The sequence below is a fragment of the Enhydra lutris genome, unplaced genomic scaffold (assembly GCF_002288905.1).
Source record: "Enhydra lutris kenyoni isolate GAN:26980312 unplaced genomic scaffold, ASM228890v2 scaffoldscaffold57, whole genome shotgun sequence".
NCBI lineage: Eukaryota > Metazoa > Chordata > Mammalia > Carnivora > Mustelidae > Enhydra > Enhydra lutris.
In genome coordinates, this window is record NW_019154141.1 from 10,562,420 (window position 1) to 10,588,255 (window position 25,836).

General features: G+C 51.9%; 1 protein-coding gene across 1 annotated transcript; it reads right to left on the reverse strand.

Annotated features, from left to right (window-relative positions):
• Positions 1 to 18,005: 18,005 nt before the first annotated feature.
• LOC111158209 (signal peptide peptidase like 2C) lies at positions 18,006 to 20,090 on the reverse strand. Its single transcript, XM_022520129.1, has one exon. It carries the CDS (start codon positions 20,088 to 20,090, stop codon positions 18,006 to 18,008), a length of 2,085 nt encoding a protein of 694 aa, XP_022375837.1.
• Between the last annotated feature and the right edge of the window lie 5,746 nt (positions 20,091 to 25,836).

The window sequence follows — 25,836 nt, forward strand, 5'->3', positions numbered from 1 at the left end:
GTACCTATGATCCAGTCGATGAGACGGTTGTAGGAATCCTAGCCTGCATTTCCCCCAGGAGCAGTGGTTCGGTATCCGCTAGTTCAGTATGCGTGGTGACTGCAGAACACAGCTCCTGTGAATAATGGGAACCAAAGTTTGGTAACGGGGTTCAAGGCCACAGTGGCCGTGGGGTGGCCATCCGGGACCGGGTGACCATCTCCTGTCTGAAGATTACAGTCCGATTACAACACACTGTCTCCGAGCCAATGAATCACCACATTTTGTCTCGTGTTTATGCCTTTCGTAAGCCTCATCATTCCCTCATCTCCACCCAAATAACTTATTTGTCCTTCAAGACTTAGCTCCCTGAAGGCCTCCCTTTTAGGGCTAGATGTTGCCCCAGTGTCCCACTTACCTCACTGGGGTGTGCTCAATTGTGTACATGACTGCGCCTACCTGAATGTGGCGCTCTGGGCAGCCAGCGCTGTATTCTAGTTGCTTCCGTACCCTCAGCCCATAACACAGTACTTGGCACATAACAGGTGTTGCAGAAACAGCTGAAGAGGGGCTGGAGGACAGAATGGATGAAAGAGCAAACTGGAAGAATTACTTCCAAGAAACAGGTGCTGACTGTGGTTGTAGGATAGCCTGGGAGCTCAGGCTACTAGCAAACTAGAAAAGTGCTGATGTGGCTGGGAAAAAAAAAAAAACCCAAACAAGTACAAATCTAATCCAAGGAGAAGATAGGTAGACACCCTCTGTAGGGAGTCTAGAGTGGAAAAGGCCATGTGGCTTGTCTCTTCCAGCTTTTGAAAAATCCTGAATCATCATTCAGACTGAACAGTCTTTTATTAAATACCTCTCACTCCCTTTCAAGTTTCACTGTCAAGCTTTATTGGATTCTGAGATGGACCGGGAGGAAGTGCAGAGGGCAAGGAAGAGGGGGCGTCTCTCCCTTTCCTCCTCCCACCCCTGTCTTGATTATAGCTAAACAAGAGTCAAGAGGCCAATAAGGGCTCAGCAAATCTAATAAGCCTGTGATCATGACTTTTTTAAAAGCTTACAGGCAGCTTCAAGCTGAATCGAAATTGTCCAATTTCTCTGCCATTGGTAAGGATACAGCAGATGTGTGCATGCGTGTGCGGGCACATACACACACACGCATGTGCACACACACACACACACACACACACACACTCTTCCCTCCTACTTTCAGGTACATTGTTCTTTTCTCTGTGCACAATGCATGCAATTTATCCTCTTAACTTCTCCTCCAAAAATCATTTATCAGCCCCTGTCCATCTCTTCTATGCCTTAAGTCACAGGCAACACTTGAGTGGGAAGGCACAGGGACAGCCTGGGAAATGCCTTTTTGGTGCATTTTGGTACCTTTTCCCCATCTCCCTCTTTCTCCACTGGCCTTCCACTCTCTGTGCTCCCCTCACCAAGCACCCCCCCTTAGCCACCCCACCATTTGGACAGTGCTGCTGTGCAGCTGGAGTCCTCACTCCCCTCTTATTTTGGGGAGAGAGTGAGGCTGTGATTGGAACAATGTTAGAATGAAAAATTCCGGAATCCGAGCCCTAGACCCTTTGAAGTTCTGAGCCCACTTTAGGAACTGTTTTGTGTGATCTTCTCATTTTACAGATCGGGAAACTGAGGCCCCAAGAAGGAAGCCACTGAGTGATATAAAGCCAGAGCTGGATTTAAAGGTAGGTCTTATATTTCCTAGTTCAGGATTCCCCAGCAGCACAACTGGAATGGGATCATCCTTGAACCTGGACATTGTATGGGATCAGGGTTCTCTACTGGGGGAGATTCTGCTCCCGGGGACCCGTGACGCTGTCTGGAGACATTCTGCACTGTCCTTGCTGGGGAGGGAGGGTTACTAGTATTGGGAAAGCCGAGGGCTGCTTGTAAAGCATTATCCGAAGCGGGATCTCATCCCCACCCTGTGTAGGGCACAGCGGCAGCCCCTCTCGCGGTCCCCATGTGTGCCTTTTCCCTGGAAGGACGACGTCTCAGCGAAGCCAGGGCTGCAGGGCTGAAACTCAAGGCAGGCTTTTTGTTTGTTTTTGGTTTAGGGATTTATTTTTATTTTTGTTTTTGTTTTCAGAATGTGAACGTTGCATTAACATAGGGTTAATGTAACAGGTAATGTAACATAGGGTTCTTGACCACAGCATGACTTTGGACCAGGAAAGTCTTTGTCGTGGGGCCTGTCTTGGGCATCGTGGGATGTGTGGCACCACCCGTGGTCTCTACCCTCCAGAGCAGTGCGGCTTCCACTTCCCCTCCAGTGCCCCAGACCCCAGGGAGGAACAGGTGAACTTTTTTTTTTTTAAATGTGAGATACAACTCATATACTACAAAATTAAGTGAAAAATTTCTATGACTTTCATTGTCCAGAAATCCACTCCTTATTCCTCAGTTCCATCCAGGCCTGACTCATAATTATACTTAAAGCTTTGATCACTTGATTTGGTACTGGGCTGTCCTCAGAGAGGTTTGTACCTGGACCCATTATAAAGATGGGATTCTTATGAGTAGTGTGTGTGTGTGTGTGTGTGCACGCGCGCGCGCGCATGCACACATGCACACACTGAGCACTGTGTGGCCTCTCCTCTCCAGATGAGCACACGGGGCACTGGACTTCCTGGCCCCCAGAGGGGTTGCATGGGGTCAAAGGGTGACTTCAGACCAAGGAGTTGTGAAGGGAGGTGAAGCATCACATAAATTGGCTTGTGAAAGTCCCTCCAGAGTCCTTGCCATCTGCTGTGGCGAGTGTGGAAGCCCATGTCAAGATGGAGCCTCTTGGGGCACCTGGGTGGCTCAGTCAGTCGTTAGACCTCAGCTGAGGTCATGATCCCAGGGCCCTGGGATCGAGCCCCACGTCAGGCTCCCTGCTCTGCGTGGAGCCTGCTTCTCCCTCTGCCTACCACTCCCTCTGCATGTGTGCTCTTTGCAGCATATTACAATCACTCAAGTAAATAATCAATCAATCAATCAATCAATCAATCTTATTTAAAAAAAAAAAAAAGATGGAGCTTCTTTCATTCTGGGTCCCTAAGGGATTATAATATGCTCCAAACTCCCTCCTGATCCTCACGGGCCACATTACATGAGCAGGAAACAAATTTTATCAAGCCATTGGTACTTGGGCCTTGTTTGTTACTGCCCCACAATCTAGCCGATCCTGACCGTTGCAAGGCACATACACAGAAATCAGCCTGTGTTCAAAGAGACCATCCGAGTCAAACCAGCCAGTGGAGTCCATTCAAATGCAGATATAATCTGGGGTTAAAAAAAAAGAAAAAAAGAGTGCGTGAAGTTAATTAACAAACACTTTATTGAGTTACGAACACAAGCAAGCTAAAAACAAAACAAAACAAAAACAACTTGTTTTTGTTAAGTTTCAGTTGTTTACAAATTCTAGAGGGTTAAACAGAGCGTGAGCACAGTGAGCGCCCTTCTTGTGCTGTGTGATGTGGGGGACTGACGCTCACGAAGTCATAGAGGGGCTTTTGTGGGCAACAATAGCATCTCAGGGCCCACGTGCTCCCCTTGTTCATCCACAATAACTGCTTTCTCTTGCAAGTCGGGCCAGTGACTTTGTGTTTGGAATATGGAATTGAAATTATGAACAGACTAAGGAAGAAAAATTGTACCACACATTATAGGTCCAGGGGAGTACACCTGTTTAAGGAAGTCAGATGTGAAGACCCAAACTAGATCGACCAGAAAGAGTGACCAATGACCAAAGCAACTCTTTAACGAAGAATTCTTCTGTCCTTATTCCCTCCATGTCCTGAAGTATTTGCTTCCAGGTCCCTGAACGCCTGAGTGGGAAGCCAAGGGCAGTGGAGTATAAAGCTAAGATTCACTACCCACTGAAGATCAAAGGCATGTAAAGATAAAGCATTGTGCAGATGAATGCACTGAAGAGAAAAATTAGATTCAATATTCATCTAGTTAAAAAATGCATATGGCTTAAATTTTAAGCCTAAAAAAAAAAAAAAGGGAGGCATACCTGTCCACGGTAATTTTCATCACCATAATTGTTTTCTGAAACAATGCACAAACATCAGGTGGAAACCCTGAGTGTTGATTCATGGTGGTTTTTGTTTTTGTTTTTGTTTTTTTTACGAGTTTAAAGGATTTTTAAGGTTTCTAGTCGCCAGTGCTCCTAACTAGCTGCTATCACTGGGCAAAATACTTGACTTCTCTACACTTGTTTCCTCATTTGTAAAATGAAGGGGTTGGAGTAGAAGACCTCCAGGGGGTCTCCTAGCTCTAAATAGATGTAATTCCTTGAAAAGCAACGTCCAGGAGGGAAGCAGGGGCCTGTGCTTTGTATACAAATGGTGCATTTTCTGAGACAATTGACCTTCCAAATCTGACATTTAAAAAATCTAAAATAACGTTCTTCCAGATAGGTTGGCTGCTGAGAACAACCAGATTTGGCAGCGTCCAAGAGACCTTGAAGGTGAATGCTTTGAGTTGGGGGTTAATGGAGCGAGGAGACAGTGCCCTCGGGGCACGGGCTATGGACAGCAGCTGGTCAAGGAGATCAAGCAGGAACAGCTGGAAGTCCCGGCCAGGTTCCCCAAGGTCTTCCTGCCTGCTGAGGAACCAGTCTTCATAGACAGGAAGGTCAGGCTATGGGCTGAACATGGGGGAATGTGGACATCCCCTGTTTTGTCTGCCTAGGACTCTTTCCCCTTTCCTACGACAAGGATGCCCTCTTCTTTAGAAGAACGATCCCTTTTGTCCCTTTGAACCCTGTGGTTCTAATGGGGTCCCTATGATGGTGTCTACATTTCTGGTTATGCAAGTGGGCCCATGATCCAAGCTGGGCTCACCCCTGGGCTCTTTCTAGTTGGAACTGGGGGAAGAGGCTTTCTTCCTCTGCACCCCTTCCAGGGTTCTAGCCCCACAGACTTCTGAGAGAAGCAGGAACAAGAAGGGGAAAGGCCTGATAGGATCTGGGTCCCTGCCTGGACCTTTCCTTGTCCTCCCTGCAGCTGAACCCACAACTCCCCTCTCCACCCCAAGTGAGTTGCAAGTAACCATTGGCAATGCGTGAGGCTGGGGTTGTGGAAGAGAAGGAAGAGGGAGGGAGTCTTGGAAGCTTTTCTCTGTGTTCAGCCTGCGGAAGCCAGCCTTCTGGAAAACGCTTGGAGCCAAAGCGATGGAGGTATGTCCAACCCAGCAACCGCTCGGGAGGGGCAGGCAGGTCCAGCAACCGAATACCGTTGGGGAGAGGATTTGTGGAGGGCTGATGGGTCTCAGTGAGTGAGAAAGAAAGAAAAGGGGAGGAGGAAGGAGACACGGCCAAAACTGGAGGAAGTTTGGGGAAAAGAAGAGGGGTGGAAAACATAGTGGTCAGGGAAAGAGGAAGAGAGGCAAAAAGAGAAAAAGAGAGGGTGTACCCTTGTGTTGAGAGACGTTTTTGAGAATCGGATCTGAAAGGAGGTCAAAATAGGACACTTCATGTCTTCAGTGAATTTAGGAGGGACACTACTATCCCGGAGATGGAGAAACACTGTACTACACGGAGCCCTAGCACACTTGAGCAGGACACTCACTTGAAATCGATTCACTCTGACACTTCCCTCCTCTTCCAGCTCCGTTTACCTAGAGATGACCTCCAATTGCTTCACAGCGGGTTCTACCTTATGTCCTATGATCTGCCCACCTTCGGGTCAGACTGACCTTGGGCTTTGACGAGGTGTGGAGGGAGCCTCACATCACCCCTCCCCCTTCCCCTCACCTCCCCTTGTACCCATGCCTCTCCCAGCATTAAATCCCTCTGGACATTCCACCCATCTGAGGCTGAGATCCCTACTCCTTCCCCTGGTCTCCCAGACCCCTCTGATCTGGCCTTGCCTTTCCCTCCTCTCCCACTGTTACCTCGGGGGGTCAGGGAGGCCCCCCAAGGAGGTGACCATCACGCTGAGCTCTAAATGACAAGAAGGAGCCAGCTACATGAAGACATGGGACAGATAGAGCATGCCAGGTTGGCGGGGGGAGGCAAGTGCAAAGGCCTTAAGTCAGGAACAAGCTAGAAAGTGTGAGGACTAGAGAGAAGGGGGTGGGGCAGAGTGGGGAGGGGACAGTGTCCGCACAGCCTCAGCTTCCAGTTAAAGACATTCAGAGCTGGAAGCAGCCACAGAGGAGCCCTGACCTAACTCCTTTATTAAATTGAATCAATTATTCAGTTTAAGTTTTAAAAATTGAGATAAAATTGATGTATGACATGGTACTACTAACTCCTGTATTCTAAAAATGAGGAAAATGCAGGTCAGAGGAGGTTAGCACTTGTTCAAAAAATTACCGTAAAAAAACCCGCACAAGTAATCCATGAAAACCTTATTGTTAAAAATGCAAAGAATACAGAAAAAGCAAAAGTCCACTTCGGCACCACCCTAACCACCCTGCCTGCCCCCATCCCGGCACACTGCTCTCTCCAGTTGGGAGGGTATCTTTGTCAACTTTTGGAGGGGTGTATACATTTGTACACATACACTTAGGAATGTGTGGCTTTATTTGTGCTTTCCCTTTGCATCAATGAGATTATACTTTCGTTTTGCTTTGGAAGCCTTTTCATTTTTATTCATGGAATGTATGACATCCTTTTTACCTGCTGTATAATATTTCACGGCTACATGGACTATATCATTTAACCTGCCGTGTGGGGGTGACTTTCCTCCACTTGGGCATTTAGGTGGCTCCTGGTTATTGCAAGTAGGGCTATGGCAAACACCCTTGGACATGACTCTTTGAATCCAAGTAGAAAGATTTTGGTAGGGTAAATATCCAGCTGTGGATTTCCCCGGACCAAGGAGCATGCACAATGACATTGTAATCCGTACTACCAGAGTGCTCTCTGAAAAGGTGGCAGCAAATCATGTCCCCACCAAAGGTGCATGACACAGCCCACTTCTCAGTGCTACCCTCTGGCCATGGATCTGTCTAATCTTGGTCATTCTTGTCACTCTGTAGAGTATACAGTCACATCTCTTTGTTGTTTTCTGTCACAGTTCTAGTAGTTCTTGTTTACCTTTCTTTTTTTAAAAAAAGATTTTGTTTATTTATTTGAGAGAGAGAGAGAGCAAATATGAGAGGGGGAAGGTCAGAGGGAGAAGCAGACCCCTTGCTGAACAGGGATCCCCACCTTGCCCCCATGCAGGACTCCATCCTGGGACTCCAGGATCATGACCTGAGCTGAAGGCAAGTCCCTCAACCAACTGTGCTACCTAGGCATCCCTAGTTTACCTTTCTATATTGCAAAAAGTTTAGGCTCACAGAAGAGTTGTGACAATACAGGGTTCTCAGAGAACCTTCATCCAGATTCTAAATGTTAGCATCTTACATTGTGGTACAGTGATCAAAGCGAAGACATTAACGTGGGTACAGTTCTGTTAATGAAACGTCAGACTTTCCTCAGGTGTCATTGGTTTTCCCTCTTGTGTTCTGGTCGTTTTCAGTTTCACCTCCCTAATTACTAGAGAGATTGAACATTTTCTTGTATGTATTTTGGCCACCTGTTTGTTCTATAAAAAAGCCTGTTCAAATTCTTTGCCCATTTTTACCCTCTTGGATTGTCTTTTTCTAATGAGGTGTCAAGGTTCTATACTTAAGAACACGTCCAAGCTCACACATCTAATTAGTGGCCAAGCTGGGAAGAGAACCCAAGTCTGACCCATTTCCCTATTTCCACCATGAACACCCTGTCCTCAGGTCTCCCAGGTCTCCCTTCTTTTCTTCCTTGGTCCGGACTTAGTGGTCCCCAGCTGGGAGATCATGTTCTTATCAGCATCCCTCAGAGAAGCACAGTGGGGCCAGACTAGCTCATTCATTTCATTCATCATTATTGAGCTAATGACATTAGCAGCCATCGGGGATGGGCCTTTTCTGGACACCAGCTCACTTTCTGGAAAGTCTTATCCTCCTTGGCCCTGAGACAGACTACACAGAACGCCGGCTGCCGAGGCCTAAGAATGCACCATTTGGCCAATTGTCCCCTCCTTAATTGCCATCCTGGCAATCATAAAATGTCCTACACTGGCAGAACGGAAGCTGCGGGAGGGAGTGCTGTGGACCCTGCAATTTCCAGAATGCCTCCCAGGATGCTCTGCCTTCCTCTCAGGGCACTCCCTCATCCTCCAGTGGGAGCTCCAGAAATTGGCAGAAGATGGTGGCTGGGGTGGGCACTACCATAGGTGGGGGTGCAAAGGTGGCCTCCGTCTTGGTTGTTCTGGTTCCCCTTAACCATTGGTGTCTTGAGAAGAGGGGCTCTGCCTTGTTTCTTTGATATTCTTTTCCCTCTGGCTCAAACATGGGACTAAACAGAAATCTTGTCCTTTGTGGTTACTCCAGACAAAGATGGAGATGGGACAGGGACACCATTTGTCCCTAGTCTGGTCCCAAACACTTGGCAGGGTGGGTAGTGTAGTGTTTTGAATGGTGACCGCCCAAATATACATCTACCCAGAACCTGTGAATGTGACCTTATATGGAAAAGGGATCTTTGTGGAGGTAATTAGTTAAGAACCTCAAGTTCAAATCATCCTGGGAGATCCAGGTGGTCCTGAAATCGAATGACCAGTGTACTCATAAGAAGAAGGCAGAGGGAGCTATGAGGCACACAGAGAAGAGAGGGAGAGTGAGGATGGAGGCAGAGACTAGAATTAGGTGACTGCAGGCCTAAGGATTGCCTGGAGCCACCAGAAGCTGGAAAAGGGAAGGAAAGATCCTCGCTCGAGCCTTCAGAGGGAGCACAACCATACTAATACCCGATTTCCAGACCTCTAGCCTCCAGACTGTGAGAAAATAAACTTCCATTGTGTTAAGCTACCCAGTTTGTGATGTTCGTTGCAACAACCACAGGACATTAACACAGGTGGGTACCAAGCAGGGTACTAAAACCTGTGATCCTTGAAGGGACAACAGAAATCGTTGGTTCTGTTGCTGCCTGAATAAGAAAATGCGGGCCACAGAGAGAGGCGACATGCCTCTGACCAGCATAAACAGAGCCAACGTGTTACATTTATATAGAGCAGCTGTGTGGCAGTTTCCACAGGTGACAGCTGCAGAGCAAGACATGGGATCTTCATCATGGAAAGAAGATGGGAAGTTATTTATGGAAAACAGGGCAGGGGGCAGAACTTGTGTAGTACACCTGAGTGAAGCACCCAGCTCCTTCCCAGACCCCCTCCAGGCCCTGGGAAGAAACTCAAAGTTTGCTTTTCTGACGAGCTCCCAGGTGATGGATCAGAGGTCATTCAGAGAACTGCTGCTCTGTGGCAGTGCCACTGAAACTTTCATAAACACATAAACAACTTAAGGGGGCTTATTAAAATTCAAATTTTAACAACCTGGCAACCCTTTATACTCTATGACCCTCCTCTCCCTGCCCTTTATCTCTAGCCACAACTGATTAAGCCAAGGGTAGACACCTGAGTCAAGGGCACATGGGCTCACTGAGAGCCAAGTGTAGGACCCTGACCGGATAGAGTAAATCTAATAGAGTAATTCTCTCTCTGTATAGATATCATTGCCCATCGATGATGATCTCTGGACCAAGAGACCATGATATAGAGTTGGGGCCAGTGTCATGATAAGTCAAGAGCAAAATGAATGTGCAGAGGCAGTTGGCTCAGGGAGGGGAGGAGGAAGTGGATGCCAGAGACCATGCAGCCCTGAGAGGCAGAGAGGGAAGCTTTGCTTTCTGACAGCTTTCTAGCTTGTAATTCCCACGAGTCCCAGTTGGTCTCTTGGGCCTTGTGTTCTGAGAAATCTCATATCCTTCCAATAAGCTTTTTTTTTTTTTTTTTTCGCTTGAGATACTTTGAATGGATTCTTATTCCTTGAAGCCAAAAGGCTCCTAATTAATCAGAATATTATTTGAGCCCTCTTCCACATGCTTTTGACCGGGAAACCCTCTGGGTCAGAAACTATGTCCCATGACTGCTCCTCTCCAGGACCTTGGACAGGGCCCTACACAGGGACCCTGGGGAGTGTGGACTAGATCTCAGTGGATACCAGGTACAGAGGAATCAGGGGAAGGTGGAAGGACCACATTCAAAATGAGTGGAACCGTAAAGCAGAGACATGGAGTAAAGATAAGCATGTATGGGGAACCACACACAGAGTGGCTAGGGGCTGGTAGGAGGCCAAATGGGCTGGCAGAGAAAGCCTGTCAATGGCTTTCAACACACAGCTGAAGACTTGGGATTGGTTTGACAGGCAGTGGGGAGGCATCTGAGGTCTTTAAGCTGGAGGGACATGACCAAGAACAACTGTGCTCTTTTCTATAACAAAGATCCTAATGGTCCACATGAGAGACGGTGTCTTCAAATAAGTCTATAAAAGCAGGAATGAGAAAATGGATATTTTCCTTAGTGCAGAATCAATTGGAAGTGGTAACTGGTTGAACTTTGTGCCAAGCCCTGGAATGGAGAGTATTCCATCAATAAACCAGAAAAGGGAAATAAAAATACAACCTCACAATTAATCAGAGATAGGCAAATTTAAAGAGATGCTCTTTATCATGATGTCAAATTAGCAAAGATGCTGGTCATGATGTGGTAAACTGGCCACTTCCATATTTTGCAACATACACAGAGGATGAATTGTCACAAACGTGATTTGGAAAGTAATTCAGCAAAATGAATCACAACCTTCAAAGATTTTTGTATCCCTAGTTTCCCAGAAATAAAATGACTGATCTACCATACAGACATCTTCTAAAATAAAGTAACTTACAGCCAAATATATACTTCATGGTGCTATAAGAAACAGACTAAACTGCTATAAAAGAATGTGAAATCTGTGTAGCTCCATCCACTCTAGAATATCCCATAGCCCACTCCCAGGATAGGTTCAAAGGTTCTATAGAATATTGATAGCAAAATACCAATATGTAAATGAAACACCCAAAAACCTGTGAAAGGAAAAAAAGTGACTGGACGGAAATAGACCAAATTTTAACAGTAATTGTGTGTTTCTCCCTACTTTTTTGTCCTTTCTACTTTTTCCCTCTAAAGTAAAATAATTTAACAGTAAAAACAAGTCCTTGGAACCTGAACAGAGGATACATTCACTGCCGTTGTCGCTGACACCCCGATTCCTGCCTCTCCTTCTCTGACTCCCCTGTGCCTGGCTATCCCCTGCGGAAAGAAATACACAGACTAGGGGTTTTTCTGTTTTGCCGTTCCTTTTTCTCATCTGTTCTGCAAAATGTGCAGTTCTCGAGCACAGTGCTAGGACATAGGACCCTGTGCTATGGATGTTTGTTGACCCAGGCATGAATTCCCCATGGCTGCTATCACAAATTAACCACAAAGTTGGTGGCTTAAACACCAGATATTTATTCTATCACAGTTCTCAAAGCCAGTCATCACCCAGCTGAAGTCAAGGGGTCAGCAGGCAGGTGCTCCTTCTGGAGGCTCCAGAGGGGAATTCCTTCTTTGCTTCTTTCCAGCTGCTGGTGGCTGTTGGTGTTCCTCTGGCTTGTGGCTACATCGTTGGGACCTCTGCTTCCACCATCCTATAGCCTGTCCACTTCTGTGTGCCTCACGCTTCTCTGCTTTCCTCTTATAAGGACTCCTGTGATTACATTTAGGGCCTGCTCAGATAATACAGGATAATCTTCCCATCTTCAGATCTGTAGCTTAGTCACATCTGTCAAGTCCTTTCTTCCCCCTTCATATAGAGGAACATTCACAGGCTCCAGAGATTAGGATATGGATATATTTTGGGGGGACGTTATTCAATTGACCACACTCAAGTTGGTTTTTTTTTTTTTTAAAGATTTTATTTATTTATCTGACAGAGATCACAGGTAGGCAGAGAGGCAGGCAGAGAAAGGGGGGTTGGAAACAGGTTCCTTGCTGAGCAGAGAGCCTGATGTGGGGCTCATCCCAGGACCTGGAGACCATGACCTGAGCCGAAAGCGGAGACTTAACCCACTGAGCCACCCAGGCACCCCAACCACACTCAGCTTTAAGCATTAAGCAATGTGGGTGGAGATCAGCCCCACCCTTGGCTTACACTGTCATGTGGGTGGGTAGATGGCCTGGAGGACACTGTGGGCTATGACGGGCAAGGATTCTCAGGAAGGCTGCCCCTCCTGCCCAAGTTCACTTCCCTGTCTCGGTCAGAACTGCAGGCACCGGTAAGGCTTTGCCCAGGCTGGGTTACGGGGGATGGGGGGGGGTCAGAATTTTGCCCAGAAGAGTTCTTTTCTCTCTGGACCCAGGCGCCTCCTGCTTTTTAAGAAAACCAAGTATGTGGGGGAAGTGGACCTCAGGAAACAATCTCTGAAAGGCAAGAATTTGCATTCCAGAAAGGGTGTCCTTTTACGAAGGATTTTTGGGTTAGTTTCCAGGTTCCTAGTTGTCTTGGCTTTGTAACTGAATTGCTGTGTGACCTTGGGCAGGCTGCCTTCCCTCTCTGTCCTCAGTTCTGGAGAGTTCTGGAAAGTGTCTGGAGGCTCTGCCATCACTCTCACTCAGACTCCACACATGGCTCTCTCCACTAGTCTTCTCTAACATTCAAGTCCCTAAGATGCTGGGGAAAGCTAGGAAAGGCGTTTCTCGGAACAACGCTGCAGTGTTCTAGCAGCCCAAGGGGCTCCCAGCAGCAACCTCAGTTTCCCTTTCCAGCCTCGCTTCCTGGGGTCTCTCTGAGACCATGTCCCATGATCCCAGGGGGACTTAGGAGGGAGGTATGAGACCTGGACTCAGTCTTACATGTCTCGTGGAGCTCTAGAGGAGAGTGGGTAAAACTAAAGGTAAAATGAAGCATTTGGAGAGTGAACCAGTGGTGGTCAGGGGTTTGTTCCCAAACATAATCACTGAGGTGTCTATGGGGTGTGTGTTGGGGGGGGGAATCCAAGAACAAGAACAAGACCATATGGAGAGTTCAACCTCCCAGCAGCAGTCCACAAACACTTCTACGTGGTGGCCGGATGCTATGAGATAGGATACATGGCAGAGCAGGAATCATCTTCAAGAATTAAGGACATTCAGTGATGCTGTGTGGGGACTATTTCATTTCATAAAATATCAGAATACTCTTAGACCCTTTTCCAGGACAACCTCCACCTTCTCACAAAAAGCTTCTAAAGGGTTAAACCCGAGCCAATAAGGGTTCCAGAACTCTGCTGATGGGTGGGTTATTAAATATTTTTTGAATATCATCCCTCATTGTAATGATTCCAAAGTTCCCTAACAGAATGAGTGCCCCTCTCTGGCTCTTAGGGTGTGAGCTCGCCTGCTTTTCTCTTACTGACCAGCAGATGGCAGCACAAAAGCGCTCAAAACTCAGGGTTGCAAGAAAAAATGCGTAGAACCTTTCCTGAGTCCATCTAACTACAGAAGTACCCCTCTTCCTGGCTCGCTAGTGGTGTCCCTATTCATCCACTCATCACCCCATCGCACTGAGCATGGAGGGGGTATCAAAGGAAGAGAATGAGCTCACCTCTGGGACCTCAAGCCTGAGCGACTGTAAGCTGATTTGGGAATGATGGCATTTGGGCATAAGCCAAGTGCGGTCTGGGAAGCTCCTGCTCTAAACCCGGGGTATCATGTGAGGAGGTGACATGTATATCTTGCCTGTTGCTTGTGCTTGGCTAGTGTTCACTGTTTATACGCACACCTCACCTCATTTAATCCTGAGAACACACCTACAAGGTAAGTCTTAGCAGATCACCTTACAGCCGAGAATAAGGAGGCATGGAGGGGTGGCCTTGCCTGCTCGGTGTCACAGGGCAAATGAATAGCAGTGCTGAGCTTTGAGGTCTCAGGGACTCGGAGTCCAGCTGCGTCCCCCTGCGCTAGCTGAGGAGTGGTTTAACGCTGAATCACGAACCTTCCTTATCAAGCCACACATACAGATACTCCTCAGTGAGAATGGAGGGCTGCACCTACTTGGGGGGGGGTACAGGGTAAAGGACTGAGTATACCCAGACTTTTCCTGGAAGAGGTCTGCTTTGCAGACCAGGATGTGTGGAGGGGAGGGGGTTGAGGCATGGAGCTCATCCCAGAGATTGCGCTGGGAAGTAGAAGACCAGAGTCATGTTCTATTTCTGCTATCCCATTGCTGTGTGACCTTTGGTAAGTCCTGACCCTCTCTGGGCTTTCCTTTGCTGTGGTTTAGAGCATCTCATGGGTCCTTGCTCGTTCTCACTCTCCAGGGAATCCAGAAGCTCTGGCATCAAACTGTTCATTAACTCAAAAAACAAAACAAAACAAAAAAACCACTAAGGCTGTCACTATTCACCTTAAGGGGTTCTTGCTGGGATTAAATGAGGCCACACAGAGAAATGCTGGGCAGCCTGAGCAGAGGACAGCCCCAAAGCCAGGGCTCAGCCACCTGGAGCCCTGCCTGTGGCCTCAGGCGGCTTGTTTCTGCCCGGGACCCATCTTAGGCTTCACCAGTCATAGGTCGAGCTCCCCCGGAAGCAGATGTTAAGATGGAGTCAGGAAGGCAAAGGAAGTGGAGGAAGCAGGCAGGGGCAGGGGGAGCCCTCAGGCCTGGATGCAGGTCTGCCACCTTCTGGGCAAGCACAGAGGGGTTTGGGGCCAAAGAAGCCTGTTCCAGGGTGTTGGGTGGAGATGCCCGGGCCCTGGCACTGCCATCTTGCTCAGTCATTAGCTGGCCCTCTGTGTCCCCCATCTTCCTGAAAAGCTACCTGGGCTGGTTAGCCAAGGGGACCCCAGAAGAAGCTGTCAACCAAATGCCTTTTTTTCTTTCTTTTTTTTTTTTTAAAGATTTTATTTATTTATTTGACAGACAGAGATTACAAGTAGGCAGAGAGGCAGGCAGAGAGAGAGGAGGAAGCAGGCTCCCTGCTGAGCAGAAAACCCGATGCGGGACTCGATCCCAGGACCCTGAGATCATGACCTGAGCTGAAGGCAGAGGCTTAACCCACTGAGCCACCCAGGCGTCCCCAAATGCCTTTCTTGAAGGGACGTCTGAGCACTGCATCTCCATATCTACCCCATCAGGAAAGGGCCACCCTGTCCTCTGAAGTGGAAGTCCAGGCATCAGCTTCCCCACTCCCAGGCCCAAGGCAGGCCTGGTGTGTGTGTGTATGTGTGTGAGTGTGTGTGCCTGTGTGTGCACACGTGGAGGGTGTGCAGAGGTATGTATGAGTGTCCAGTACAGGGACATGTGCTCGGCCATGGATATGCACATGTGTGTGCAGGGCATGGAGGTACATGTATGTGTAAACACGTACCTGAGGGCCCTGTCTGGATGTGTGCACACATCCACACATGTGTTCATGCATCCACACGTGCGTGCAGTGTGCTGTGTCCCTCTGGCATGCAGGTGGTGGCTGCAAGCTCTGGGCACCTCTGACAGGTGGCAGCTTGGTCCAGCCACCTGGATTCAACCCAGTCCCTGGGAAGGGAGCTGGCAAAATGAGGCAGAACCCACAGCTGAAAGGGAACACTGGCTCTGAGATCAGGGCAGGAGCGGGGACCTCTGGGCCACCACAGAACAGCAGCGGAAGCCCTCTGAGGTTCCTGGAGCCCAGGCTCAGCCCCTTACCAATTTGGTAAGGGTAAGAGAGAGAGTACTAGCCTCCCCATCTTAGAGATAGCGTCTCTCTGAATGTTCGCCCTTGCGGGCTGGAGTGGGGAGGACAGAGTCGAACTCACCCTTGAGAATCCTCTTCTGGAAGGCATGCATGCTTCCTGCCCCAGGGAGCCACTCGGACTGCAAATTCCTGGGAGAGAAGACATCCTTTGTCCCCCAGACTGGGGATGAGGGGGCTGAGAGCCCTCCCCTCTCCGGCCTGGCTGAGGCATGGAGTCCATCCCTGGTAGGCCCAGTGACGCAGGTCAGCAGTGGGAAGGCCGCCGGGGCTGGGGGTGAGCCAGGGCCCGCAGAGGCCCCTCTGTTCAGGCCAGATGGCTGCCGGCTCTGGTGGGAGGGGCTGCCAAGCCCGCCGGTCATTGTCCTGGCCCGGGTTCCACACACTGCCCTTGCCTGGCCCGGGCCTTCAGGTGCCCTTTGCAGAGGGGGTCAGTGAGGGGGCTTTCTTCGAGATTCACATTACCAGCCCCCCTGCACCGGCCCCCTTAATCCCACACCCAGCACCCAGCCAGCCGTTCAGGGTCCCATACCTGCACTGACCCCCGCAGGGTCCCAGGAAGGTGGCCTGGGCAGCGAGGCCTTCTTCACAGCATCTCCTTTTCCTCTGGAGTTCAAGCCGGATCAATGCCTCATTCATTCATTCCTCAAACAAAACATAAATCAAGCACCGACTGCACCCAGCCCTGTTCTGGGCTCTGGAACCCCACAGATGCATAAGTCAGAGAGGCCCCTGCTCTCAAGAAGCTGACACTGGCCTGGGGGAGGAGAGAAAACCAGCGAGCAGGTGCACGGCAGTGTACCCAAGGCTGGGGTCTACTTTAGAAAGGGTCATCAAGGAAGGCCTCCCTGAAGGAGGAGCATGTGAGCTGGAAGGAGGAGCCATCAGCCAGGTCCAATGCTGGAGTATGGGAGGAAGAGAAAGTTCCAGCCGGGGGGGGGGGGGGGGGCCGGTGTGGGGAGAGGATGGTGTGGGGAGGGGTCTGGTGCGCAATCCCTGACTAGAGGAGGTAGGGGCAGGGATGCTGGGTGTGAGCGGTTGGCGCGGAAGTCGGGGGCCAGGCCTCAGAGGCCTGTGGGAATTGGATGTAGGGGAGGGATAGAAACAGAATTAACATTCGTAAAGCATCACATCAATCAGCCAACTCATTCCAACCTCCCCCAAGCCCTATGATAATTGGGGTTTTTATTATTATTCCTTTTTACAGATGAGTAAACCATGGCCCTAAGCCACTGGCTCAGCGACATGCTGTAGGTCAGTGGTAGAGCTGGAATTTCCAGGGGGCAGTGGTCCAAGAACCCTAACCGTTGTACCACACGGCCTCTGTGATGAGTCCCTCACCTCCAGCAAAGCTTCCTCCAGGAAGCCTTTCCTGACCCCAGAGTTCATTTCCTTTGTTAAACAGCATATAACCACAGCATCCGACCTAAAAAACCATGGGGTCCTCAAGAGGTCATCTTGTCCATGCCCCTGCCTCCAGGAGACATGATATTATAAGTCCCATTTTGAAGATGAGACTATGGTCCATGCCCAGAGTCAGTGAAGGGAGTGTGGGAACTAGAGCCCTGATTTTCTACATTTTTCCGCTCAGGTTCTGATCTCTCCTTCCCTGCTCTGAGTTGATTCTCAGGTTGTTTCTGGTCTGTTCTCAATTGCTGTTCCCCAGCTAGACAGCAGCCTCCTTCTGTGGCCCCCCATGGGGCAGTGCACACAGCAGGTACATACTCAGTGCCTGTGGACACAATGGGTCGACTCAGTGTTGTGGACACAACGCTGGGTGTGTGCTGCTGTCAGGACGCCTCCAGCCGGGATGTCTCGGGGGAAGGGTGAATGTGAGCTGGCACTTGAAAGGTGTCTAAGAGTGTTTGAGTAAATCCGGGTTGGGGTATTTCTGTCTGGGACAGAAAGGGCATCCCAGCCAGAGGCACTAGCATGTGCAAAGAGAGAGGGGAGGACATGGTGCGATCAAGGAACAGTAATGGTTCTGCTGGACCCGAGCATGAGGAAAAGACGGGCTGTGAGGTGGGGCTCCAGGGATGGGGCCCGTCAGTCAGGCCGGGGAGCTGGGGCTCCGGCGTGGAGGGTGGGCGGGTGGGGAGAGGGGAGGTTGCTGTCCAGTAAGCCCTGGGAGCAATTCCTGACCTTGCTGAGTAAATTCATGCCTGTCCCGTGCCCTCTCTGGGCCTGTTAAGTGCTCTGCACACCCGGGGGCTGGCACCCAGCCTCAGAACCCTCCAGGCCCTGCATGGATCTATGCCGTGGTCGCCGCTTTCTTCCAGTCACAACAGACAACGAAGCTCTGCTGAGTAGATACGGAATATCTTTAATGCCCCTATTGCTTTTGGACCACGTGTGGCTGCACTGTGGCGTACTCTGCCGGCCCCCCTAGAGGCACGTGTCTCAGCGTTCCGGTTCACAGGGGAGCCTGGGTCGACACGCTCTTCTTTATCTTCAAGCCCTTCCTCTTGTGGAGCCCTGCCCATGGCAGGCCAGGGTCGTGGGCCTGGGCCTGGGCCCGGCCCAGCTCTGAGGGCGGTGGCATCAGCGGCATCATCGGTCTCAGCATGGCCTGTGGCTCCCGTGGCATCGGCTCCTCCAAGGCGCCAGGGAAGGCATGAGGCAGCTCGTTGGGGTCCAGATTGGCATCGCTCCAGCCCTCAGAGCTATCACTGCGACCATCCGGACCAGTGACTTCGTCCTCAGACACGGTGGCAGTGTCGGCCGTGTCCTCCTCCAGGTTGCCATCCAAGTCCACTGCCAGGTGGCTGGCGGCCCCCTCAAACTGGCCCGCCACATGGACGTCTGCCGCACCCTCCTGCTTCTCCGAGCCAAAAGAAGGGGCTCCACGGAGCCCTGCCACAGGCTGGGCAGGTGTCTTGGCTCTACCCTGGCCGGTCCAGAAGAGGGTGAGCTCTTGGCGGCAGGTGGCCACAGCCAGGCTGGTGAGCAGGGTGCTGGAGACCAGGTACAGCAGGGCGGGCTGGCCCATCTGCATGAGGACCATGGCCACAAAGGTGACCAGCAGGCCCACGGCGTAGGCTGTGGTGCAGGCCATGAAGTAGACCTGGCGTGAGCGGATCTGCACATCAAAGCGGTGACAGTAGGCCACCAGGAAGCCAGGGACCACGATGTCCCCGAAGCCCAGGATGGAAAAGGGCTGGTCGCACAGCGTCAAGGCTGAGAAGCTCAGCCGGGGCACTTTGAGCACCATGGGGAGCCTCTCCTGGCTCAAGGAATCCGTGGGTCCAGAGGCTACCTCCACCATGATGCTCTCCCCGGTCCTGGTGAGCAGGGGCGTGACGAAGACGAAGAAGACGTCGAAGGCGAGCAGGGCCAGCAGGAAAGAGGCACAGCTCTTGAGCGTGGGCAGCCGCACCCGCCGCAGGACGAAAAGGCAGTAGGCCACCCCCAGCGTGTCCTGCAGGAGCCAGGCCCAGCGGTCCTCATTGCGGTGGGCCACCCAGAGGGTGGTCACCACGGCGCACAGGCCGGCCAGCAGCAGCAGGGGCCGGTGCACACAGACCCGCCGGCCGGCCGCGGGTCCCTGCGCGGGCTGTGGGCGCAGGTGGCGCACCAGGGGCGCCAGGCAGCTGTAGAGGCCCGTGCCCGCCCCCAGCCCGAAGATGGCGATCATGACGTAGACGAAGCAGTCGTAGAAGAAGTAGAGCAGCAGCATGATGGAGCAGGACATGGTGACCACGGCCCCCGTCATGGCCGGCGTGAAGTCCACGGGCACGTCCTCGTCCTCGTCCTCCCGGCTCCCCAGGGCCGCCGGCGCTCCCTGCTGCGGGCGCCCGCCCGGCCCCCCTCCTCCTCCTCCTCCTCCTCCTCCTCCTCCTCCTTCTCCTCGGGCCTGGCGCCGCCGCAGCCGATCGGCCTCGGTCAGGCCCGCCCAGTAGCCGCCGGCGGCCACAGTGCCCACGGCCAGGATGAAGATGACCACCATGTTGTAGTCGAGGACGGGCTCCGGGGGCGCGTACAGGGCCACGCGGACCGCGGCGCTGCCGTGGGTGTGGCTGAGGATGTCGAGCATGTCGGCGTAGCGGAGCACGGCCACGGGGATGGTGAGGCCCGGCAGGGGCTGCTGGGGTTCCTGGGAGGCCGGGCTGGTGTCCGCACACTGCTGGCCGCGGACCCGGCTCACGATGAGCAGCCCGTGGGCGCCTTGGCCCTGAGCCAGCCAGCCCTTAGCGTCGAAGCTGCAGTTGCCCCTCATGACCATGGCGGTGGCGCGGCGGAGGGGCCGCTGGCGTGGGGAGCTGGGCTGGGCCCCGCCGGGGGCGTTGGGGCCTGGGCACCAGGGGGCCGTGGTGCCATCGTGCAGGGGCAGGAGCGGGGCGTGGCGCAGGTCCCGGGGCAGGGTGACGTAGTCAGAGCTGAACAGGACGCAGTAGTCCTTGCTCCAGTTCTCGGCCACCACGTGGACCACGCCGTACTCCCCCCGGGCCATGGTGCTGGTGAGGAGGAGGAGGAGGAGGAAGCCGCCCAGGAACGCCATCCTCCTCAGCCGCCTGCCGCTGCCTCCCCGAGCGGCCGCTGCTCCCTGGGGGGCCGGGTGTGGCCCTCTGTCACAGAGCCACCCGGCCTCCTGTCTGGGAAACTGGAGCCACACCTACCTGGTCACAAAGCCATGCCACCAGGGCCCAGGGCACTACTTCGGAGCCCAGGGTCCTTCTCTGGGCTGTCCCCCAGCCCTGCCGCCCCGCCCCCAAGAGAGGTCCCCAGGGTCCCTGCTCTCTGCTCAGCTCCTGGTGGGCCTGGATCAGGTCATTGGAAATTGGAGGTGAGAGAGGATGGGGTCAAGGACCCAGGACACGGATTCTGGACCAACTTTGGCCCTTAGGGACTGGGCAACTGGACAGATGCTTCTCGTTTCTGCACCTGTTTCTTCAGCTGCCAAGAAATGAGAACATTGGACCACAGGGTTTCTGAGGCCTCTGGGAGCCCTGACCTCACTGACCTTGCAAACTTTCATTGAACACTTACTAAGTGCCACACACTTCATCTGTACTCATCACATCCTTGCAGGGGAGTATTACTACTGTGTCCAGCTGGCCTGAGGCTGCGCGGTGCCCTCCAAAACCCACGGTCTTTTGTAGTGACACGCGACCAGAATCTCATTTCAAGCTTCCCTTGGAGTTCAGATCGGCCATATGGTCAAGTCTTTGCCATTGGAATTGAGCAGAAATGACGGGAGCCCCTCAGGAGCCTGGAGAGAGATCACGAGGCCCCTCGTCTGTCTCTTCCTGTTTCACAAGCCAGTCATGGGAAGGCCATTGACTATGGTGGGGAGGACGTTGTCCTAAGGGATGGAAGAGAGGAAGGAAAGGAAGCAGGACCCTGGCTGTACACGTGGCCCCATGCTATGGGAAGCACAACACCGACACTTGGGTACATTATCTTCCTTAAGCCCTCGGCTCATGGTGGGTCTCTTTGTGACAGCAGCTTTAGCTCCTGAGCACGCCCTCTGCATGGAGGAGTAAACCTGAGCTGGGAGAAGCCCAGCCCACAGGCCCACGCCCCATGCCTCAGATCCAGCTCCCACACCAACCCCTCCCTTAGGCCTTGTCCTGCCCAGGGAGCTTCCCGGCCTCTTGACTCCAGAAGGCTTCCTGGCCATCCAGCTCTGACCCCCTGCCCAGAGGCCTCGCCCCCTGCTAGTTATCCTACAGACCCGTGCCTCAGTGTTCCCTCCACCACCATGGCCAGGAGCAAACAAGCCCTCTTCTTAGCATTCATGATCACAACTTAGGTCTGTCTTTTTTTTTTTTTTAAGATTTTATTTATTTATTTGACAGATGGAGATCACAAGTAGGCAGAGAGGCAGGCGGAGAGAGAGGGGGAAGCAGGCTTCCCACCAAGGAGAGAGCCCGATGCGGGGCTTGATCCCAGAACTCTGAGATCATGACCTGAGCTGAAGGCAGAGGCTTAACCCACTGAGCCACCCAGGCGCCCCACAACTCACGTCTTTGCTCATGTGTTTCCTAGTTTATTTTCTGTTTCTCGCTGGTCAAGTTCTGTGAGGACAGAGACGTTGTCTATCTCTCTGCTGCTCTCAGATTCTGGAACAGCAAATGATAGTTGGAAAATGCGTGTGGGATGTGTTTGTGAATGACCCTGCTTTTCAGTAGAAGGGACCGAGGCCCCAGGCAGTGAAGAGACTTTTCCAAGGTGACACGTGAGTGGTAGAGACAAGATGGAAACTCAGGGTGTTGGACAAGATGGAAACTTCTGGTGAACTCTGCCATGCTCTGCACAGGGTGCCCAGCAGACTCTGGCTTGCCCACTTGTTCCAGATGACTGGGACTGGCTAGCACATGGGCGTGTTGAAAAAAATCATTTGAAGACGGGACTCATTGAAAAGTCACCTCCATACCTTTACATATGGTATTTGGGGGTGAGACCTTTGGAAGGAAATGGTGTCTTGAAGGTGGAGCCCTCAGGAATGGGATTGGTTTCCTTACAGGAGACATGAGAGAGATGACCTCCCTCTCCACCTCGTGAGGATCCAGCCTGATGGCAGAGGTCTGCAAACCAGGAAGAGATCCCTCACGAGGAACGCACTCAGCCAGCACCTTGATCTCACTCTTCCCAATTCTCAGGACTGTGCGACATTGTACTTGTTGTTTAAGCTCCGGTCTACTTGTTATACAGGCCATGCTGACTGAGACAAAGTCCAGAATCAAGGTGTCAGCAGGGCCAGACTCCCTCCGAGACTCACCATGTCCTTCCTCACTGCTTCTTCATGTGGGTGGTGGCTGACGATCTTGGTGTCCTTGGGCTGCAGCCCCATCAGTCACATCTCTGCCTCTGCTGTCCCCACACCTTCACCCTTACACTGCCCTGGGGCCCATCCAGTGACTTCATCTTAACATGGTTACGTCTCAAAGGTCCCATTTCCAAATAACGTCACATTTACAGGTCCTGGAGTTTAGAACTCCAACGTATCATTTCTGGGAACACAATTCAACCTACAAAATACATTTTTTTAAAGATTTTATTTATTTGTCAGAGAGAGAGAGTACACACAAGCAAGCAGAGAGGCAGGCAGAGAGAGAGGAGGAAGCAGGCTCCCCGCTGAGCAAGGAGCCCGACGCGGGACTCGATCCCAGGACCCCAAGATCATTACCTGAGCTGAAGGCAGCGGCTCAACCAACTGAGCCACCCAGGCATCCCTACAAAATACATTTTATTTTCACTTTCACAGAACATCCAGTCACTGATCTCCTTAAGGCATCTGCTTTGATCACAGGTCCATCCCCTGGAGTTCCAAGTCACCTTCCTTGAAAAATCCATGCTGATAAGACACCATCCCCAACATCCAGCTTTGGGTTCTCGGTGGGCGGGGGGGTGGAGGGCAAGCTTCAAGGATCTTGTGAAGTGGTCGGCAGCTAGAGCCACCACCATACCACCGGCAACTAGAGATTGGACTCTGCCAATCTCTCCCCCCAACCCCAGGTATTTCTATTTGTCTCACCCCCACCTGAGTTGACAGCTAATTGTTTGTGTGACTCAAATTGTGTCTTTCAACCGAGTTTTCAGAAGAGACAACATTTCTCCTTGTTTGTGCAATTCTGTTTCGTCCGTGGCTATAACATTTAATTCAATTATGAACAGTAATTGCAGTGACAAGGTAACTGTCAGAAATACATGAGGGAAAACGCCAGCAGACTGGTGAGCGTACCCCCAGCTGGTGCGGGGAAACCTGGCAGGACCTGGGGACTGGGGAAGGCTGCCAGCTGCTCCTTCCATGGGTTCCCACTGCAGGGAAGGATTGGCGCGATGGTCAGGGGTAGTTAGGGAAGCAAGACCTCTCTGCATTCCAGCACCTAGATCTGAGCACGGTGGGGCGGCCAGCCAGCCCCTTCCTGAGTGCTGTGATAATAAAATCTGTCTGGGGCCCCGCTGATGTTCAGCTTAGACCCTCGCTCTGGGCCCCGATCTCCCAACACAGGGAGTCTTGGATCTCTTAAAAACCAACCCTCACACCCACCAAGGTGGCTGTGACTACAAACACAGGTAGTAACACGTTCTGGTGAAGATGTGGAGAAATTAGAACTCTCCTACGTCGCTGGTGGGGATGTGCAATGGTGCAGCTGCCCGTAGAAAGCCCTTTGGCTGGTCATTGGTACATGAGGCATAGAGTCACCATATGACCCAGAATTCTACCCCTGGGGTACATAACAAAAGGATCAAAAACAGGTGTTCCAAAAATAAACAAAAAAAAACAAAACCAAAAACAAACCCCTTGTACGTGAATGTTCATAGCAGCACTATTCGGAGTAACACAAAATAGATGGAAAGAACACAAATGCCTTCAACAGATGAACGGATAGTGTGGTCTCTCTGTACGGCAGAGTATTATTCAGCCATAAAAAGGAACGAAGTTCTCACACCTGCTATGATGTGGGTGAATCTTGAAAACTTTGTGCTAAGTGAAAGAAACCAGACATGAAAGGACAAACACTGTACGGTTCTACTTTTTTTTAAAAGATTTTATTTATTTACTTGATAGAGAGAGATCACAAGTAGGCAGAGAGGCAGGCAGAGAGAGAGGGGGAAGCTGACTCCCTGCTGAGCAGAGAGTCCGATGCAGGGCTCGATCCCAGGACCCTGGGATCATGACCTGAGCCGAAGGCAGAGGCTTTAACCCACTGAGCCACCCAGGTGCCCCAAGTATGGTTTTACTTTTATGAAATATCCAGGATAGGGAAAGCTACAGAGACAGAAAGCAGGTTCGTGGTGGTCAGAGGCTAGGATGGTGGAATGGGGAGTGACAGCTTAATGGGAATGGGGTTTCCATTAGGGTGATGAAAAAGTTCTGGAACTAGACCACTCTATGCCCCTATTTGGGGTTCTGAAACACAGGCTCCCCCAAAAGAGCCTGCTGCTGCCCTTCCTCCCTCATCTACCCTTGGGCTCCTGGGGTCCTGGCTCAAAGAATTCTCTTTAGGCTTCTTCCCTCTGAGGCTCTTCCTGGGACCTGGTTCACTGAAAGCTTTTGGGTGTCTTTCCAAAGGCTGCTTCCCCAGATCCTCCCACCCTCATCCCCATTTCGTCCCCCCTCACTCCCACGACCCTGGAGCTGCTCTTCTCTCTGGCTGGCTGTAGGGGGCGCTCTGCACAATGCCCAGGTAGGCGCCATCTCACAAGTGGCAAGTGGCTGAGGATGGTTTTTTGATCCAAGACTCTGCAGCCCGGCCCACCCCCATCTCCAGATTCCATCCCTTTCCTGGAGGGCCTCCCCCTGTATCTGCAGCTTCTGCTCCTTTCTCTGCTGCTCCTCTAGCCATGGCCTGGGCTCTCAGCCTCACTGTCCCAGGCAGGCCAGGGGCGATGTCTCCACCTTCTGTGTGGGGACCTAGAGGAGCACCTGGAGCATTTGTCTTTGTCCACTCAGGGCAGCAAGGACAGCTGACTTCACACAGCAGGGCTTAGCCCAGTGTGGCTGCTCAAGAAGGGTGGGGAGGTGGCCCAGCTTACTGGCCCCCTCACTGGCCTCACTTCCTGGCCCGGGGCTGTCCTAGATGCACGTTCTAGAGATGGTACAGACACTGAGAAGGGACTGGGTCACCCTCTGCTCCCTCCCCAACTGCCCCAGCAATGGAGGCGAGAGGCAGGAGCCCCTGTGGGTCTGCCTCCTCATCTCCCCCCACCCTAGCTGGGTGCCCACCTCACTCTCCCAGTCTCCTCACGGTACACTGAGTACATGGCCCTCACCCCTACTTCTGCCCCCACCTGCTTTGGCCCAGTGGGCAATGAGGCCAGGCAGCAGGCATCTGTCCAGGACCCCTCAGAGGGGCAGATGGAGTGGGTGGCAGTCTGGGGGCTGAAGGTGGTCTCTGAAGTTATCCCCAGGTGATGATCTCATTGGTGTTTCCAACACACGTAGAACTTTGAAAAATATACATGGTGCGGGCCTGTCTTGAGCCCAAGCCTGACCAGCTGGTTCTGCAGAGGCTGGCAGGCTGTACAAGGGAGGGACAGGAGGCAATGCTCTGGCATGAAACAGTGACAGGGCTGGGACACCTGGAGGCGGGGCCAGGTTCAGGAGTGGGCTCCCTGACACCCCCACTTTGTAGGGGCCAAGTTCTACATCTAGCTTTCTGTCTGCATGCTGTTTGCCCACAAGCTAGGGAAACTGAGGAGTTTCTCTAGGGAGGGTCTTGGAGGGAGCAGCGGGGCATGGAGGGGCAAAGAACTCCTGCTGCATAGGGTTGAACACGTAGAGGCTGGATGAGGCC

Coding starts and splice junctions, on each gene's coding strand:
- LOC111158209 (XM_022520129.1), bottom strand. CDS start 20,090: ATGGCGTTCCTGGGCGGCTTCCTCCTCCTCCTCCTCCTCACCAGCACC.